Source organism: Panthera tigris, chromosome B1 (assembly GCF_018350195.1).
Source record: "Panthera tigris isolate Pti1 chromosome B1, P.tigris_Pti1_mat1.1, whole genome shotgun sequence".
Classification (NCBI taxonomy): domain Eukaryota; kingdom Metazoa; phylum Chordata; class Mammalia; order Carnivora; family Felidae; genus Panthera; species Panthera tigris.
In genome coordinates, this window is record NC_056663.1 from 962983 (window position 1) to 979190 (window position 16208).

The following is a 16208-nucleotide window of genomic DNA, read 5'->3' on the forward strand; positions in this document are numbered from 1 at the left end:
TGTTCAGAGGCAGTGTAGAATATGGTTTGTCTCCACACTATGCCCTTGAGCCCTTGTTTCAGAGAGAACACTGGTAAAGGAATTAAAATGTGTGTTGATGTTTCCTTTCTCTACCTTGGTTTAGTCTTTGTTTTTAGATTTTGAAAGTAATGTCATGATCTTGTGGACATGGGAGAATATGATCATTTTCTGAGTTTAAAAAGCTGGGTACAAAAGAGATACAGTTTCTTGATATCTTGAATATGACAGGGACTCTGTTTTATTGCTTTATCTAAATATGAATCTTCAAAGCACAGTGCTTACTCTTCTAGAGCATCAAGACCATTTCTGGAGTATGTGATACAAGATAGTTTTTAGGAGATTAATTCCCTGATCTTAGGTTTCACGTGTGCTTTTTCCTAAGGCATATTATTCTTTTCTTTTTAATGTTTTTATTTTATTTTTGAGAGATAGTGTGAGCAGGGGAGGGGCAGAGAGAGAAGGAGACACAGAATCCGAAGCAGGCTCCAGGCTGTGAGCTGTGGGCACAGAGCCCGATACGGGGCTTGAACTCACGGACTGTGAGATCATGACCTGAGCTGAAGTTGGACACTTAACCTACTGAGCGCCCCATCTAAGACATATTATTCCGAGAAAGTGTCTGAGTTGTGTTTTTACATCTTTCCCCTCTGTTCTCCTGCCCCCCTTCCTCCACTTTATAAAATGCATGTGTGCATATGCGGCCCCATCGTGAGTCTTCCCGAGGTGCATTGCACAGGTGAGAAGCGGCTCGAAGAGAAAAGGGCAGTACTTGTGTGGGACTTGCTGTTGAGGAAGTTGACGGCTGTAATGAATAGCTAAAATTTTTGGTTGCCAATTTCTTGCTTTCAACACAACTGAAATAAGACAATTAATACTTTTTGGTGACAGATACTGCTTTCTGAAGGAGGTACAACAGTTGAGAGTTGTTGCCATAACAAGATGCTACTTCATCATCCACTTAAAATGTAATCTAAGTTTCTCAGTGCTTATAGCAGTAAAAGGTCATTGGCACTCAGCTGTCTTCTTCACTAGCAAGTAATATTAACCCATGGACACGTTAAGGATTGTGAAAAATCTCTATCCATCTCACTAAAAGATGTATTTCCAATTGTATTTTAATATTTAATACTTAACAAAAATTTTAGTGTATTTCTATTTTAGGCTCCGTTATGTACCTCTAAGAGTAATGGTAATTTGGTCAAATAGAATTTTTAATCATTTAGAATCTATACCATAGAAAATTAAAAATTACATTTATGATTTTACGTACATACAAGTATATAAGCACATGAATGTGTGTGTACACACAGAAGTCTTTTTTTTTTAAGCACCCTTTACACCTAGCACAGAGCCCAGCATGACTTGAACTCACTACCTTGAGATCATAACCTGAGCTGAGAGCAAGAGTTGGATGCTTAACCAACTGAGCCACCCAGGCACCCAAGAAAGAAATCTTGTATTTATTTATTTTTAAAAGCTTTATTTATCTATTGTGAGAGAGCTAGAGAGCATGAGGGAGGGGCAGAGGGAGAGGGAGGGAGAGAATTCCAAGCAGGCTCTGAGCTGTCAGTGCAGAGCCCAATGAGGGGCTTGAACCCATGAACCATGAGATCATGACCTGAGCCAAAATCAAGAGTTGGATGCTTAACTGATGGAGCTGCCCGGGTGCCCCAAGAGAGAAGTCTTTTAAACCTAAACATGCTTTACAGTAGGATACAATTCTGTGGGGGAAGGTAGAATGGAAATAAGAATTTAAGGACAAAAATGCAAAATGTAATATTTTAAGCCTTTAAGATGAACTTGTTCATATGTTTTCCGATGGATGATGGTTGGCGTACAATTGGTGTGGCATTTATATTCCTGTTGATACATGTGAGGGGGATGATGTAAAAGTTTTATCTCAAAATTTCCATGTAAATTATACAAGATATTATGTCATGTGCCACTAGACTTATAGACAAAGATTCTAGGTGTCACTGCACATGGGTGTACGTATATAATGGTCGCCTTACTGCACATGGGTGTACCGTATAATAGTCGTCCTGCCACGGGTAGGTGCATCATTCCGCCGCGCATACGTGTGATGCGTTGTCCTGCCGTGCTTACATGTATGTGTGATTGATGGTCGTCCCCCCGTGCATCCGTGTACGTGTGTAATGGTCGTCCCGCGTGCGTACGTGTATGTGTGTGATAGTTGTCCCGCCGCGCCTATGTATACGTGTGTGATGGTCGTCTTGCACATGTACGTGTGTGTGGTCGTTGTCCCGCCGTGCGTACATGCACGTGTGATGGTCGTCCTGCCACGTGTACGTGTGATGGTGGTCCCGCCGCGCGTACGAGTACACGTACGTGTGACGGCCATCTTGAACCCTATGGGAGACCGGTGGATGAATAGCTCTGGGGGCCAGAGCCGTCTGTCCACCTTGCATCTCTGATTATGGCACTGTGACACCCGGCGTGGGGAGGGTACAGCTGACCGCCCGCGTACAACATACTTTATTTGGGGAACGTGACGTACCAAGGAGACGAAGGGAGGCCGAGTGTGTGTTCAATGTGGGTCCTGTGTGCCGTCTTCGGGGCCCCGCGTGGTCTCGGTGTTCCTCAGCTGAAAGGCAGATGCGCTCTCTTTCTGTGCCAGGTGGGCCCTCCCCCGTTGTCCCGCTGCCCAGACCCCTCCTGCACTCACCTCGGGTCTTTTCCTGCTACGTTCCCCTTTCTGCATGGGCTTCGCTGCCTTTCCTGGCTCAGCGAAGACTGACCCAACCGAGGAATGATGCGGCTTGGAGCCGGAGCTTTTGTAGGCAGCGCCATGCTTGTCTGCAAAGTGCGCCTGCACCGCCGGCCGTGCAGTGAGCTCGCTGCCTCCCTCCTTCCCCAGCTTCGGCCACGCCTGCGTGAGAGACGCGTGGCTCTCCCTCGCTCGGTGGCGGGGTGTTGTTTCTCTCGTAGATCTCTGTCTCGCTTATTGCAGCCTGTCGCCTTCACTGTGCTGTCAGGTGGGCTGAGTGGCGTGGGGTCTCTTCCCCGGAGCTCCAGGGAGGCAGCCAGGCTGGTCTTCCTGCTTGTGTGTTCCGTGATTTCACGTTCCAGGATCTCACAGTCCAGGATCTCACAGTCCATGATTTCAGGTTCCAAGATCTCACGTTCCATGATTTCACGTTGGCTGTGCACAGTCGTCTGGCTGGGTGGAGTGTGGACTGCGTTAGGTGCCGTGGATCAAGCCCCCCACCTTCTGAGCTGAGTCACCAGTGTGCCATTGCTCGTGGGTGTATTTTCCTGGGCTGAACCCCACGCTGTGATTCTTGAAAGAACTGTAGAAGGGTTAGCATAGGATTTGGAAACTGTGACAGGGTCCAAAGCTTTGTCTTCCAGCCCAGATGTGGATGTACCTTACGGCAGCTGCACACGTGGGGCGCTTTCCAGGCACATTGACCTGACTCTAAGGCCCTGCGAGGTGGATGTGATCCCGGATGTGTGTGCCATTCATGAAAGGGAGACACACACAAACCACCAATTCTCAGAAAACGGGGGCGTTACTGCACAGACCGCGCGAGGGGTTCTGAGGAGCAGCTGTGGGTTGACATCGAGGCATCAGAAATGCGTGAGAAAGAGCATTTCCGTGGGATCAGCTCATTTCAAGTGGATGATTGCTTAGCTTATGCTCTTAAAAAATTGATGTTGAAAAAAATCATAAAACTCATCTTAATTTTCTTAACACCGTCTCTGTGAGGCCAGTGAGAAACGGCTTCGTCAGGGAGAGCCAGTGACCGGAAGGTGTGCATGCAGCCCTGTCCCCCCACCTCTGCCCTGGAGCTGCCTGCAGCAGAGGGTGGACAGCATGTTTTGGGGATCTCTTTGTCAGATCATAAGCATAAACAGTGCCTTTCTCTTTAGTTTTTTCCTTTCCTTTCTTTCTGTTCCTTTTTTCTTGTTATCAAAGGAGCTATAGAACTTGGATATTATTTTAGATAAACAGGTTCTTTGATCTCATTGGCTCACGTTTTTTTTTTTTTTTTCCCACAAATCACATCTCACTTGCTGCTTTCTGTTCCCGCCTGATAGAGTTTTTACCCCGTCTGTACGAGTGGGTTCTTCCTTTGAAGATTTTAGATAAACTGTCTTCTGCATTGCCTGTGTTCAGATCTCTGCAGGATCCGCGAGCACACCAGAGTCCTGATGGGTGCGTGTGTCTTCTTTCCTTCTGTGCCGTGGCGGTAGTTACATTCTGAGACTGGTAGGAACCCCATGCAAGTGCCTGTCACCAACCACTAATGAGCCGTGCCCACGTCAAGCTGAGGAAGAGTCCTGAAAATATTTCTCCTTGTAGCCTCCGGGAGGAGCCAGCCCCACAGGCACTGTAGTCCGGTGGGACTGATTTTCCACTTGGGACCTTCAGAGCTGTAAGACAACACACTTGTAGTTTTTAAGAAAGAAAGACAAATTCTTTTTCTTCTCTCTCTTTCAAAGATAACACCTCCTCGGGGCGCCTGGGTGGCTTAGTCGGTTGAGCGTCCGACTTCGGCTCAGGTCATGATCTTGTGGTCCGTGAGTTCGAGTCCTGCATTGGGCTCTGTGCTGACAGCTCAGAGCCTGGAGCCTGCTTCTGATTCTGTGTCTCCCTCTCTCTCTGTCCCTCCCTCCCTCATGCTCTGTCTCTCTCTGTCTCAGATATAAATAAACATTAAAAAAAATTGAAAAAAAAAAAAAAGAAAAACCAAACCCTTTCTTCAGGTTTGTGCTTATTCGAAGGCAGAGTGGGGCGGGTCGTTAAGTGGCCGTTCAGCTGGAACCGGCTCGGATTCAGGGCGGGAATTGCTCACAGACACTGCTCCACCTGCTTCGAACCCCCTCATTTGGGTGAACCTGGCACCAGGGGCTGGTTTGCAGGAGCTGGGAGCCGGCGCAGTGTGGGGTCCGATCGGCCTGTGTTCCTCCGTGGGTCGGCCCCACCTGGCTGCTCTGTGCCCTAGGCCCTGTCTTGCCAGATGGCTCGGTCCTAATATTGTAGATGATTTTATCGGGGGACTCACTATGGATCAAATGTTTGTTTTCCTACAAAATTCTAACCCTAACCCCAGCTAGATAGAATTTGGAGGTGGTGCCATTGGGTCATAATTAAGGTTAGATGAGGTCATGAGGTTTGGGCCCCACAATGGGATCAGTGCTTTTGTAGGAAGAGGCGGGTACAGCCAGCAGGCAGCCATCGGCACGCCAGGAAGAGGCCTTCCCCGGCACTGGGATCTTGGGCCCCAGCCTCCAGAGCAGTGAGAAATTGGTCATAGGAGTCCAGGCCGACCAAGACGGGGCTGACAGCCTGCATGAGAATTTCTGCCACAGGAGCGGGTTTTCACAAGAACATCCTCGGGGCCAACGTGCCAGGGTGGGGTCTGGACGCGAAGCCTGGGTTTGCAGTGGCTCCCTGGGCATCCCGGGCAGCTTGTGAAGCTAGGGGGCCTCGTGAGGTGAGGTGGGGGCTGTCTGCTTTGAGTCTTACTGACCGAAATCAGCCCGATTGGGTGCCATAGCCACTCAGCTCTGGTGAAACCAGAGATCATCACCTCGAAACCCAGAAATGTGCTGGTTCAGAATTTTGGATGGTGCGTACGGAGTGACATGTTCATTCGAGGAGATGATGTCAGGGTCTGCCTGCCCCTCTGTATAAATGGATCGTATTAGACGTCACGCCACGTACTTCACAGTGACTACATCTCTATCAGTAGGGTGACGTCTGGTTAGAAGCGCGGTCACTGGTGATGAAGTGCATTGTACTTGTACTTGGGCAGATCTGAGGTTTTTGTGTCCCCCCCCCCCCCCCCCGCCACCCCAGTTCTCGAATCCAACTCTACATCTTTCTCATGGCAGCTTTTGTTGTTGTCCTGTAGAGAAATGGCTGTTTCTGGGGTGTTGGGGGCCAGTCTTCAGGTGAGTGGTGTCCCAGCCCCTTGGGTCCGGTTTGCTGGTCCCACACTGTTCCCGATAGTGTTGTGTGGGGACTCGCGGGCACACTTGTGTCTTATGGAGGAGATTCAAGTTGTGTACATGTCACCTACACCTTTGATAAACCCGATGTTACCAGGTGAAGTATCTCAGCCGAGGACAAGGCTCCGACGGCACAGAGTGCGTGAGCGGACAGCGAGACCTGAAGGTGCCACCAGGGAGCAGAAGCTATATTATCCTCGAATCAGGCATCCTTCCTTTACTTCTAGCAGTATTTCAATAAGAAGCCTTTAAAAATTTTTTTTAATGTTTATTTATTTTGAGAGAAACAGAGTATGAGCAGGGGAGGGACAGAGAGAGGGAAGCAGAATCCAAAGCAGGCTACAGGCTCTGAGCTGTCAGCACAGAGCCCAACGCGGGACTTGAACCCGTGAACTGTGACATCGTAACCTGAGCCAAAGTCAGATGCTCAACCAACTGAGCCACCCAGACACCCCTTTATTTTTTTCTTTTAAAGTTTATTTATTTTCTTTGAGAGAGAGAGAGGATCCCAACTAGGCTCTGCACTGTCAGCACAGAGTCCACTGTGGGGCTCGAGCTCATGAACTGTGAGGTCACGACCTGAGCCAAAGTTGGTCGATCCACCGCCTGAGCCCCCCAGGTGCCCCTCCCCTAGTTTTTCTGTTTTCAGTGTGGCTTCATTGTGAAACGCTTGTGAGCCTCAGGGAATGAGCACGGTCAGTCCTGTGTCTGTGGACCAGTGACACAGGACCCTGGTCTGTTAAAGCAGAGCAGGTGCACACAGACCTTCTGCTCCCGTTTATCTTCCTGGGTGAAGCGACTGTTCTAGTTTTTCCCCACATTTCAAGCGTGGGAGGTTTGCTTTCTTCCTGGTGAGCTTCCGGAGTTCTTTATATGTCCTGGACACATAAAACCTTGTCAGATACGTAACTGCAGAGAGTCCCCATCTGTAGTTTGCCTTTTATTCTCTGAACAGTCTCTCACGCAGAAGCTGGCTTTCGGTGGCAGAAGGTTACATCTTCAAGAGGGTAGTTCTCATTGTGTTTTCAGGAACACACTGGTGGTGTTTTAGATGTCCCCCAGAGTGGGACAGACCACGTCATTGATCAGATACACATTGTCACTGCTGCATTCCAGCCCTTTGGGAGTAAGTTGTTCTGTTGCGTGAAAGGTGAACCGGACTGTCAGGACTCAGACCCTGCCTGGATGTGGGTGGTCATGTGGCTGCAGATGTGGCCCGTGAATGTTGCTGTGGGTCTCTCTAGAATGAGCATGTCCCGGGTGAGTGGTCCAGTGGCTGCCGATGTGGCCCACGGGTGTGGTCGTGGGTCTCTCTAGAATGAGGGCGTTCCAGGTGAGTGGTCCAGTGGCTGCAGATGTGGCCCACGGATGTGGTCGTGGGTCTCTCTAGAATGAGCATGTCCCAGGTGAGTGGTCCAGTGGCTGCAGATGTGGCCCACGGATGTGGTCATGGGTCTCTCTAGAATGAGCGTGGTCCAGTGGCTGCAGATGTGGCCCACGGATGTGGTCGTGGGTCTCTCTAGAATGAGCATGTCCCAGGTGAGTGGTCCAGTGGCTGCAGATGTGGCCCACGGATGTGGTCGTGGGTCTCTCTAGAATGAGCATGTCCCGGGTGAGTGGTCCAGTGGCTGCCGATGTGGCCCACGGGTGTGGTCGTGGGTCTCTCTAGAATGAGGGCGTTCCAGGTGCGTGGTCCAGCGTGGTCGCAGATCATGGTCTGCAGACAGAGTCACATAGAGCTGCTCCTCGTTTTCCACTGAGGAGCTGTGCATGGGTCATCCCCACACCAAACTGAGAAGGGCCTTTCTGTTGCAAGGAAATACATTCGGTCAGTGCTGGCAGGAAGCTGTTTCTTTCCCCATGTCTCTGTTTCCGTCTGGGAAACAAAACAGTGACTTTCCCCACTTCTTCCCTGTCATTGGACACACATTCTCCAACCATTCCATGTTATTGTTAACACTGGGTTTTTAAATATGTAAAGTAAACATTATTTATATAATTTTCCCAAGTTTGAGGATAATAACAAGCACATTGTAGAAAGCTTGAGGAGTACTGAAAAGCAAAACGAAGAAGGTAGTGATGGATTGTAACCCCACCACCCACATGTAACCACTGCTGGTATTTTGTCGTGTTTTCTGAGTGACGGATGCTTCCCATGACTTGTGGGACTGCCCGCTGATTCCCCATACTGAGAAGCTCGGAGAATTCGAGATTGATGACTTTCCCTGGAAATGTTGGCCTGTCCTCCCTTCCTGCTGGTATACCCAAGTAAAAACAATGTAAACAAGAAACGTGTTTTTAAAAGATTTAGAGTGTTGCAGATAATTCGTAGTTGAATGCAGAATTTTAACCCTCAAAATCCTTATCCTCCCTGGCTATACCTGTGTATGAGACTTTGGTGTTTCTGTGCATTTATATGGATAAATGTGTTTATCGTGAATATATACTCAAGTGCCCCTGTGTACATTTCTAACATAATTGAGATCAGGCTACAAAGAGTTCTGCAGCTAGTTTTTTCACTGAATGAGCCAAATAGATCTTTGTATTTTAATGTATGTGTATAAAAATCTGCATTTCTTTTAAAAACAACCTTTTTGGGAATAACTTCAGACTTTTGGCAAGTTTCAAGAAAAGAAAAGTCGTGTGTATATTCACCCGTCGTTGCTGTTGCACCCTGTTTGTTTTATCACCTGAGCTCACACTTGCACTCCCTCCCCCTTTGCACACACGTGCACGCGGTACGTTCCCATGACCCACATGGAGCACCTTGCATGGGCCTGTGCTCTTCACCTCTGTGTTCTGCTGTGCGTATTCCTATGAACGTGGGTGTTCATTCCCTAGGCCCAGTGCTTCATCACCCGTAAACCTAACACCGATGCAATGTGTTTATCTCTTGTACCTTCCATACTCCCTATATTGTCTGTTGACCCGGCAGTGTGTTTTATGTCGTGTCTCCCTTTTGCAGAGACTCCAGTTTGGGGTCAGGAATTGCATAGTTACCATGTTGCTCAGTTGCTTAGTTCACTGTATTGGCGTGTGTCCCATGTTTCACAGTGGATGCGTCGTCGTCTGGGTAACCGTTCCCCTGTTGTTGCGCACACAGGTTAGGTGGTTTTCTTCCTAGAGCAAGCATTGCTGTGATAATCTTTGTTGCATACTCGTCTTTTTGAGTATGCGCAATTGCTCATCATGTGGGATTGCTGAGTCAGTGAGTATTCATGTATGACTTTGACAGACATCACATTTACCAACTCAGATTGTAGCACTCTGATGGAGTCATTGTACCATCGTTCTCATTAAATTTCCAAGACGACTAGGGAGGTTGCATATAGGAAGCTTTTATTTGTAGGATGCGTTGGTATCATTTAATAAATAAGTCACATTTTCATATTCTTTTGCAAGTTTTTAAATTGTGCTGTTGTATTGTTTCCTTATTGAAGGGTTGCTAATTTGGTGTCAACCTGGGTCTTCTAAGTGGATAAATTGTAATTGTAATAAATAAAAATTTTATTTTTCCTTTCCATATCCCCCCCCCCCTTTTTTTTGTCTTATTGCATGGCTTAGGACAGGTAGCATGGTGTTAATTACCAAGATAATCACTAGTGGACTTAAGGTAAACAATCTTTTACAAAAGAAATAAATTCCCCTTTAATCTTAATGTTCATATTATGTAAGAAATGAGGGATGGTGTTGACGTTAATTAAGCGCTTAGCCAGCATCTGTATGAAGAGGTCTCGTCTTCAATACGTTTGGAACGAGGTAGTAACTATTCTCATACTGAACCATTCATCCATTTCCCAGTTGGAGTGTCGTCTTGTGACGTGCTGCGGGGCTCAGTGTGCTAATATTTTATTGAGATCTTTGCGTTTCCCTGCACAAGGCAGAGTGTCTTCACATCGAACACGTGTGACACGCACCTTTCTGTCAGAGTCCCAGTCGAGGATCTGGGACGCGGTTGATCCCCCCAGGCCACCCCTCCTCCCCGCCCCCGCCGCATCGGCCACGCAGATGTGTCCCGGCTGTATGTGGTGGGTCCGTTGGCTGTGTGTCCCCTGTTGCCACACGGGCTCCTCTGCCATGTCTCCTCCTCAGCTTTTATTCATTTTCCCTTTGCTGTTGTCTCTTCTAAACAGTCTCTTTGTTCACATCTGTGAGTGGGAAAGCTTTTAGAGTCCTTGGTGACTAAAAATATGTTTATTCCCACATAAAATCTAATTTTACTGAGCATTGGAATCAAAATCTGTAACCACTCTCCTTGGAAACCACTGACACGTACGTGGCGTCACCAGCGGAGTCCTGTTGACCGCAGGCCTGACTCGTAGGTCAGGTTTCCTCCCCGCCCCCACCCGGTTCCGCACATGGGTGCCCCCGTGAGCTTTTCCTCCTGCTGTGGCCTGCTTTCCTGTTCTTGCCGCTGGGTGCTCAGTGGGCTCCACCGAGCTCAAGCTGCTGCTTTTCCTTTATTTTGGGGAATTTTTCTTCTTTCTTTTTTCCTCTGCGTTCTCTCTGGTTTTTCTTCCGAAGGTCGCATTGGAAACACTTGAGCTCCCCGGAATAGCTCTTGATGTCTTTTAACCTTTGTCCCGTCCTTGCATTTTGTGCAGTTTTCTAGTAGAATCCTCAGCGGGGTCTTACAGCCACTGGCTTGCTCCTCCGTGATCACGTGCATGCTCAGCCCGTTCTGTTTCATGACAGTTAGTGTGCATCTCCACGCAGTTCTTTTCCAGGCCAGCGTTTCCCGGTGCTTCTCACGACCATGCTTCTGTATGCAGGCTGCTTCTCTGTGACTTTTTCTGTTGGTTGAGTTGGGTGCCCTTCTTCCCCAGCGGGACGATTCTAGTTATCTGTCTGTCCTTGTTTCCGAAGTCCAGCTGGCCTGATGGCAGGCGCAGTTGCTTCTAATCACGAGAATTCATTTGTAGTGATTTGAGAGAGGGTACACGTTGTGCCGGTGACTTGTGGTGTGGTGTGGCTCTTTCCCCTGCCTTGGGTGACGTTGGCTAGTGGGGCCGCTCCACTGCCTCCTGTCTCAGGTTCTCTGGCACCGCCTGTGACCTAGCATAGCACCCGTGGGAGGGGAACGGCCACGCTTTAGAAACCCCCAGTGCATTTTCTCGTTTAAACGTCTCACCGCAGTTGGTTCTCGTTATTCGTGGTCCTGGGCTCTGTGAGGCCCCTGGACCTCAGCGTCTGTGAACGTTGAACCACTGCTCCCAGAGAAGCACCACATCAGGTGCCTGTGAGCCTTTGGCTGCAACATGTTCATCAACCAGTCAGTACACAGCCTCCTCCTGTCTGTGTGTGTGTTTAAAGACCTGTCACTTACTGCACGTGACTGATTCGTTTCCATGGAACTCACACCTGAACAGAGCTTCCCTAACACACGTTATCTCTGTGAGGCACTTTGCAGCCTTCTTGACCTTAGGAGCACTGGGCAGCAGTCTGGCACTTGGCCTGGGGGCATTCTGAGCAGTGAGACCACCAGTAGAGATACATGCAAAAAATGCCATGAACAGATGTGTTTACAGCCCAGGAGTTGGAACAGAGGCAGTGCGGGTCTTCTTTGACCTGAGCTGCAATCGAGTGCGTTGAGGACCATGTTTTTTGTCACTCTGCAAACAGCCCCGATGTGTGTATTGACTTGTGGGGTATGGATGAGCCATGGCAAGTAGGTGAATGCATGCACACAGACCCCAACAATGAGGATGGGCTGTGGTTGCCTGGCACCCTCCTGGTCTCTGGACTCCGTGTTTCCTGGTTCGCGTCCCAGGGTCTTTGCTGCCGCCTTGGCCACTCCTGGGAGTGATTTTATCGTGGCCTCCCCTCTGTCCCTGTTGACCTCTGATTTTCAGGAAATCCTTAAGATTTCTGTACCACTGATGGGACTCTGTCTTGGCTTCTGGTGTTCTTTAAGAAATCTTTAACATGATGTCTGGGGTCTGGGGAGGACGAAATGTGGAAGGAGCAGTCTCTTCCTTGGATTCTTCATGCCCAGAGCTGCTGCCTGACTTCAGACTCTGGCTGGTTTTCCCTGGTGGCTGTTCCAGTCTAAGAGGACTGTTCTCCTGTCCTCTGAGCTGGCCTGACCTCTCGTTACTGCCTCACAGTACAGGTCCCATTGTGATGTCTCCTATTTAAAATCCTTCACCGGGAGGCTCCCAGCCTCCAGTAGGACAGCACAGACTCCTTGGCCTGCCCCCTGCCCATGCTCAGCCCCCTTCCAGCCTCTCGGATGCCTACTCTCTGTGGACCCATCATCTCTCTCCAGCCTCCTTTCCCCTGAAGCTGCCTGATATGAAATATTCCCTCCTGACCACAGTGTTTTTGATGGCAAATACCTACTTACCATTTCACAGCACAGGTCAGGGATCCCTTTGCCTGTGAAGCCTTCCTAACTGCCAGGAACTCTGTCTGCAGATGCTGTCTTGAACTTAAATTTGCTTCCGTCTGGGCATCCAGTATTCCTCTTTTTTACGTACGTTTGTATGGAGGAATAACAATAACTTACATACAATAAAATGGACAGGCATTAACTGTTACAGTCCGTGACTTTCAACAGGTGCAGGTAATGGTGTCCCCATCACCCCACAGCGGACAAAAGATCCCAGAAACCTTTGTGCTGTTTCTGGGAAGTCCCCTACCCACCCCAGAGGCGACTCCTGACCTCTCTCTCGTGGAATAGTTGCATGTGTTCTTGGAAACAAACTGGAGTCCGGTCTTCTGTAGTTTCCTGTGCTTGGAGACTTCCACTGTGTCTGAACGTGTGAGGTTTATTCCTGTTGTCGCACATATAAGTACTTTGTTTCCCATGATTGCTGGGTTGGTGTTCCCTTGTACGAATATGCACATCCCACACTTCTGTCTGTTCGTTCTTCTGTGGAAGGACTCCTGGGTCATGAACAGTGTTTGGCTCTCGTGGGTAAGGCGTGTTTTGGTGGACATATGTTTTCATTTGTCTCGGGTGGTTCCCGGACCACAGATGTAGGTGTGACTCTTCAGGAAGTTTGCCAGTGTCCTGCATGGTGGTCTCATGTGTCTGTGCCCCCGCCAGCTGTGTCCGAGACTCTGGGTCTCCAGATGCCCACCCACGTTTGTGGTGCTTGTCTTTGGGATTCTCCCGGGGGCCCTGTTCTGTCTCCATGTGGTTATTTCAGTCAGAATCTTGTCTGCTAGTTCTGAAACTTTCCAGACGGGGTCTCTCGGTGCTGTCCCCACGCCATACTCAGGGCTCCTGGTAGTGTGTGCCCCACGCTGAACAAATGGCAGGTACTGGTTTCCATCGATGATGAAGATGCATGTTCCTGATTGGCTTCCCCCGGACGCTTTGCTAAGAATCTTGGGTTGGTGGTGTGCTCTGACCTCAGATTCCAGGTGAGTGTGCTGGGATTGGGATTCCTGGAGGAGCCCTACAGGGAGAGGCACCCGTCCACAGCCCAGCACTGTGTATCGCCTTCCTTCAGGCGAGCTGGTCCTGCCGTTGAAAACAGTTTCTCTGGGGAGCAGACACCAACACCTTCTCTCAGTGTCCCCTTCATCCTGGACCCACTTCTCAGGTCCCTTCCCTGGAGATGCACCTGTTGCTTTCACTCTGTGCTCAGGGGGTGTGGCCGCACCATGCTGGAGGTCCAGGGGGTGCCAAACAAGGGTGTGGAGAAGGGTCAGGTGGATGTCTGGGGCGGGGTGGGGGGGGGGAGCGCCGGAGAGAAGGCTCATGTGGTAGCGGGAGTGTTTAAATAGTTCATGAGCAGCAGGAAGTTCCTGGGTGTTTGGGACTAGAAGCTCCAGAATAGAGGAAATCTGCCATTGGCCGAGGTGAGAGCTGGAAGATAGGTAGGAAATTCTCAAATTCAGCTTACTTCCCATTATGTTTGGGGCTGGCTCTGTGTACCTGACACAGCCAACGTGGTGACAAGGCATATTTTGCAAAAATGCATTTTGCTAATGATGCATACCAAATAGTTGATATTAACTGTGAACTCACTTTGGATTATTAAAAGCACTTAAGCATTGTGAATTAATGTTGTAATTATAGTAATTGGGTAAGCATTTCTGCTTGCCTTAATTAGCACTGTGGTTACACAGAAGAAGCACATTGGGAAAATCACACTTCTGGGTGATGTTTCTGAAGCTCTTAAAGCAGGTCCACTCTTCAGGGAAACCACCTCAGCCTGTTCTTTGTGTCTGCCCGCACTAATCTCCTGCCCCAGCGTGGCCAGCTTGACCTTCTGAGGATCTCATTACGTTACTCTCAGACAGGAGATGCTGCAGAGGCCCCAAACCCGTGAGGAGTGTTGTGTTGCGTTTAAAAAGTGCCTGAGTTGTTGAAGTGTGTGTGAAAGGTGTTCAGGACACTGCTTCTTTAAAGACGATAAGGTGGTATGTTGGAGACACTTAGGAAACCCTCTGATATCAGCTCAGTGCTGACTCTGGAAGGGGAATCAGCTGGACCTGGGAACTGCTCACGGAGGTCCCACAGCTGTACACAACCATGAAGCTGCCACGAAGGACCCACGTAGCTGCTCACATGGACGGCAGCAGCATCTGCTGGGAGCAGACCTCACCTTCCCGGCCAGGGGGAGGAACACCGTCCTGCTGCTTGAGATTGAGATGACATGACAAGATGCTCGGTGTCCACAGTAGAGAAACTGTGTGTGTGTGTGTGTGTGTGCACGGCCGCAGGTGGGTGCACGTACGTATGCAGGTGTGCATGGGCATGTGTGCACATGTGTATATGTGTGCCAAAACAAGTCTGCCCATGTATACGAATGCATGCATGTGGGCCTGTGGGTGTGCATATGCATGTTCGTGGTCATGTGTGTGGGTGTGCTTGCACGGAGATGTGTACACACTTGTGTGCGTGTGTGCATGTTTGTGCATCCACGCAGACATGTGCATGCACACATGTGGGTAGGTGCGCATGTAGGCGTGCATATGTGTGTGTGTGTGCATATGCGAAGTCTGGGTATGCACATCTGTGTGCACTCCTCTAGGCGTGCGTGAAAGCACGTGTGTTTTCTCGCAGTGGGTTGTGCCTTGGGGCAGATGATCTTTGTCAAGAAGTTGGAAGTGAGGGGTCCTGCCTCTCCTAGGCAGGCCTGTTTCTTTCTTCTGCCACGTGGTGCAGACCCTTGCCCACTCCTCCTGTCTGCTGCCTCCCCCTCCCTGCTTTGCTCCTCCTGTCTCTCTTCCTGGGTGACCTCCTGTCTTCGTGTCACCTGCCTGAACCATGATGTGCCTGAGAAGCCGGGTCACGACTGTGACTCTCCTGAAGCCTTTCCCTGCCAGCTCTTCCCCCCACAGACCCTTGACTTTACCTAAATAAACTGTTACTGATGTGACATTGTCACCACCTCTCCTGGGCATTTCTTCCTCCCTTCCCACAACTCTGGGCACATGCTTGGTTGTGACTATGCATAGTTCTGACCCTCAGGAAGCAGCCATTAAACAGCAATTATTATTAATATATCTTTATTGAATTAACGAAGCTGTTTGGGAAAATAATGTAGCAGAAAGCATCTCTAAGAGGAAGCAGTTGGAGGAATTTAAGAGTGGATCTGACAGTCTTGATTTCTAGATGTATGTTATCTCCTTTGTGAAGAGAAACTGAGGCATATTGGGGTCTCATCCCTGCAGGATGCACCTCTTCCCTGAATTAGGAAGGGGTGTAAACACTGGAGAATACGCACACGTTAAATTAAGGAAGTGAGTGGTAGCGTTTGCGAAATGCTGAAGGACGCACTGACCTCGCACGTCATGTCAGTGACGGATGATTTCAGAGGAGCTGCCGTGGACGACGGGCCTTGCTGAGCACAGCGTTGTGTAAATGGGTTTAGGGGAGGGATGTCTGCCTCTGTTCTGAATCAGGATCCCTTGGCGGAAGCTGCGGTTAGCCAGTGACCTGATCGCAGCAGGACAGTGTCCGTGATTCCTTCTCGCTCTGGGACAGTGTCTGGGGGATGGCCACTCTGGGGCCGTGTTTTCTTCACCTCCTTCTCTGCGTTGGTTGTGAGGTGCTGACCGCGTGGGGGTTGACCTGTCCACGTGTTTTTTCCAGCCCTCACACGTGCCCAGCTCTGTGCTGAGCTCTGGGGTCCAGGCGACGATGACGTTAGCTGTTATGCGAGCTCACAGCTCACGAAAGCCTCTCTGTGAACCTGTGACTGCAGATTGGTGTCTGAGGCTCTCCAACCGCTGTAATATCTGGGTGG

At 49.5% G+C, this 16208-nt stretch overlaps 1 protein-coding gene across 6 annotated transcripts in view; it reads left to right on the forward strand.

Moving 5' to 3' along the window:
• DLGAP2 (DLG associated protein 2) overlaps window positions 1–16208 on the forward strand; it is a 783073-nt gene that overhangs the window by 64895 nt on the left and 701970 nt on the right. For 2 of the 6 annotated variants that reach the window (XM_042982835.1, XM_042982837.1), the window contains exon 1: window positions 5149–5401. The exons of 1 other annotated variant lie outside the window; for it this stretch is intronic. In XM_042982835.1, the coding sequence (XP_042838769.1) occupies window positions 5340–5401 (62 nt within the window). In that variant the 5' untranslated portion in view covers window positions 5149–5339. Of the gene's footprint in view, window positions 1–5146; window positions 5484–16208 lie in introns of those variants that run through there. 3 more of the 6 variants (XM_042982842.1, XM_042982836.1, XM_042982840.1) reach the window with 3 other exon arrangements.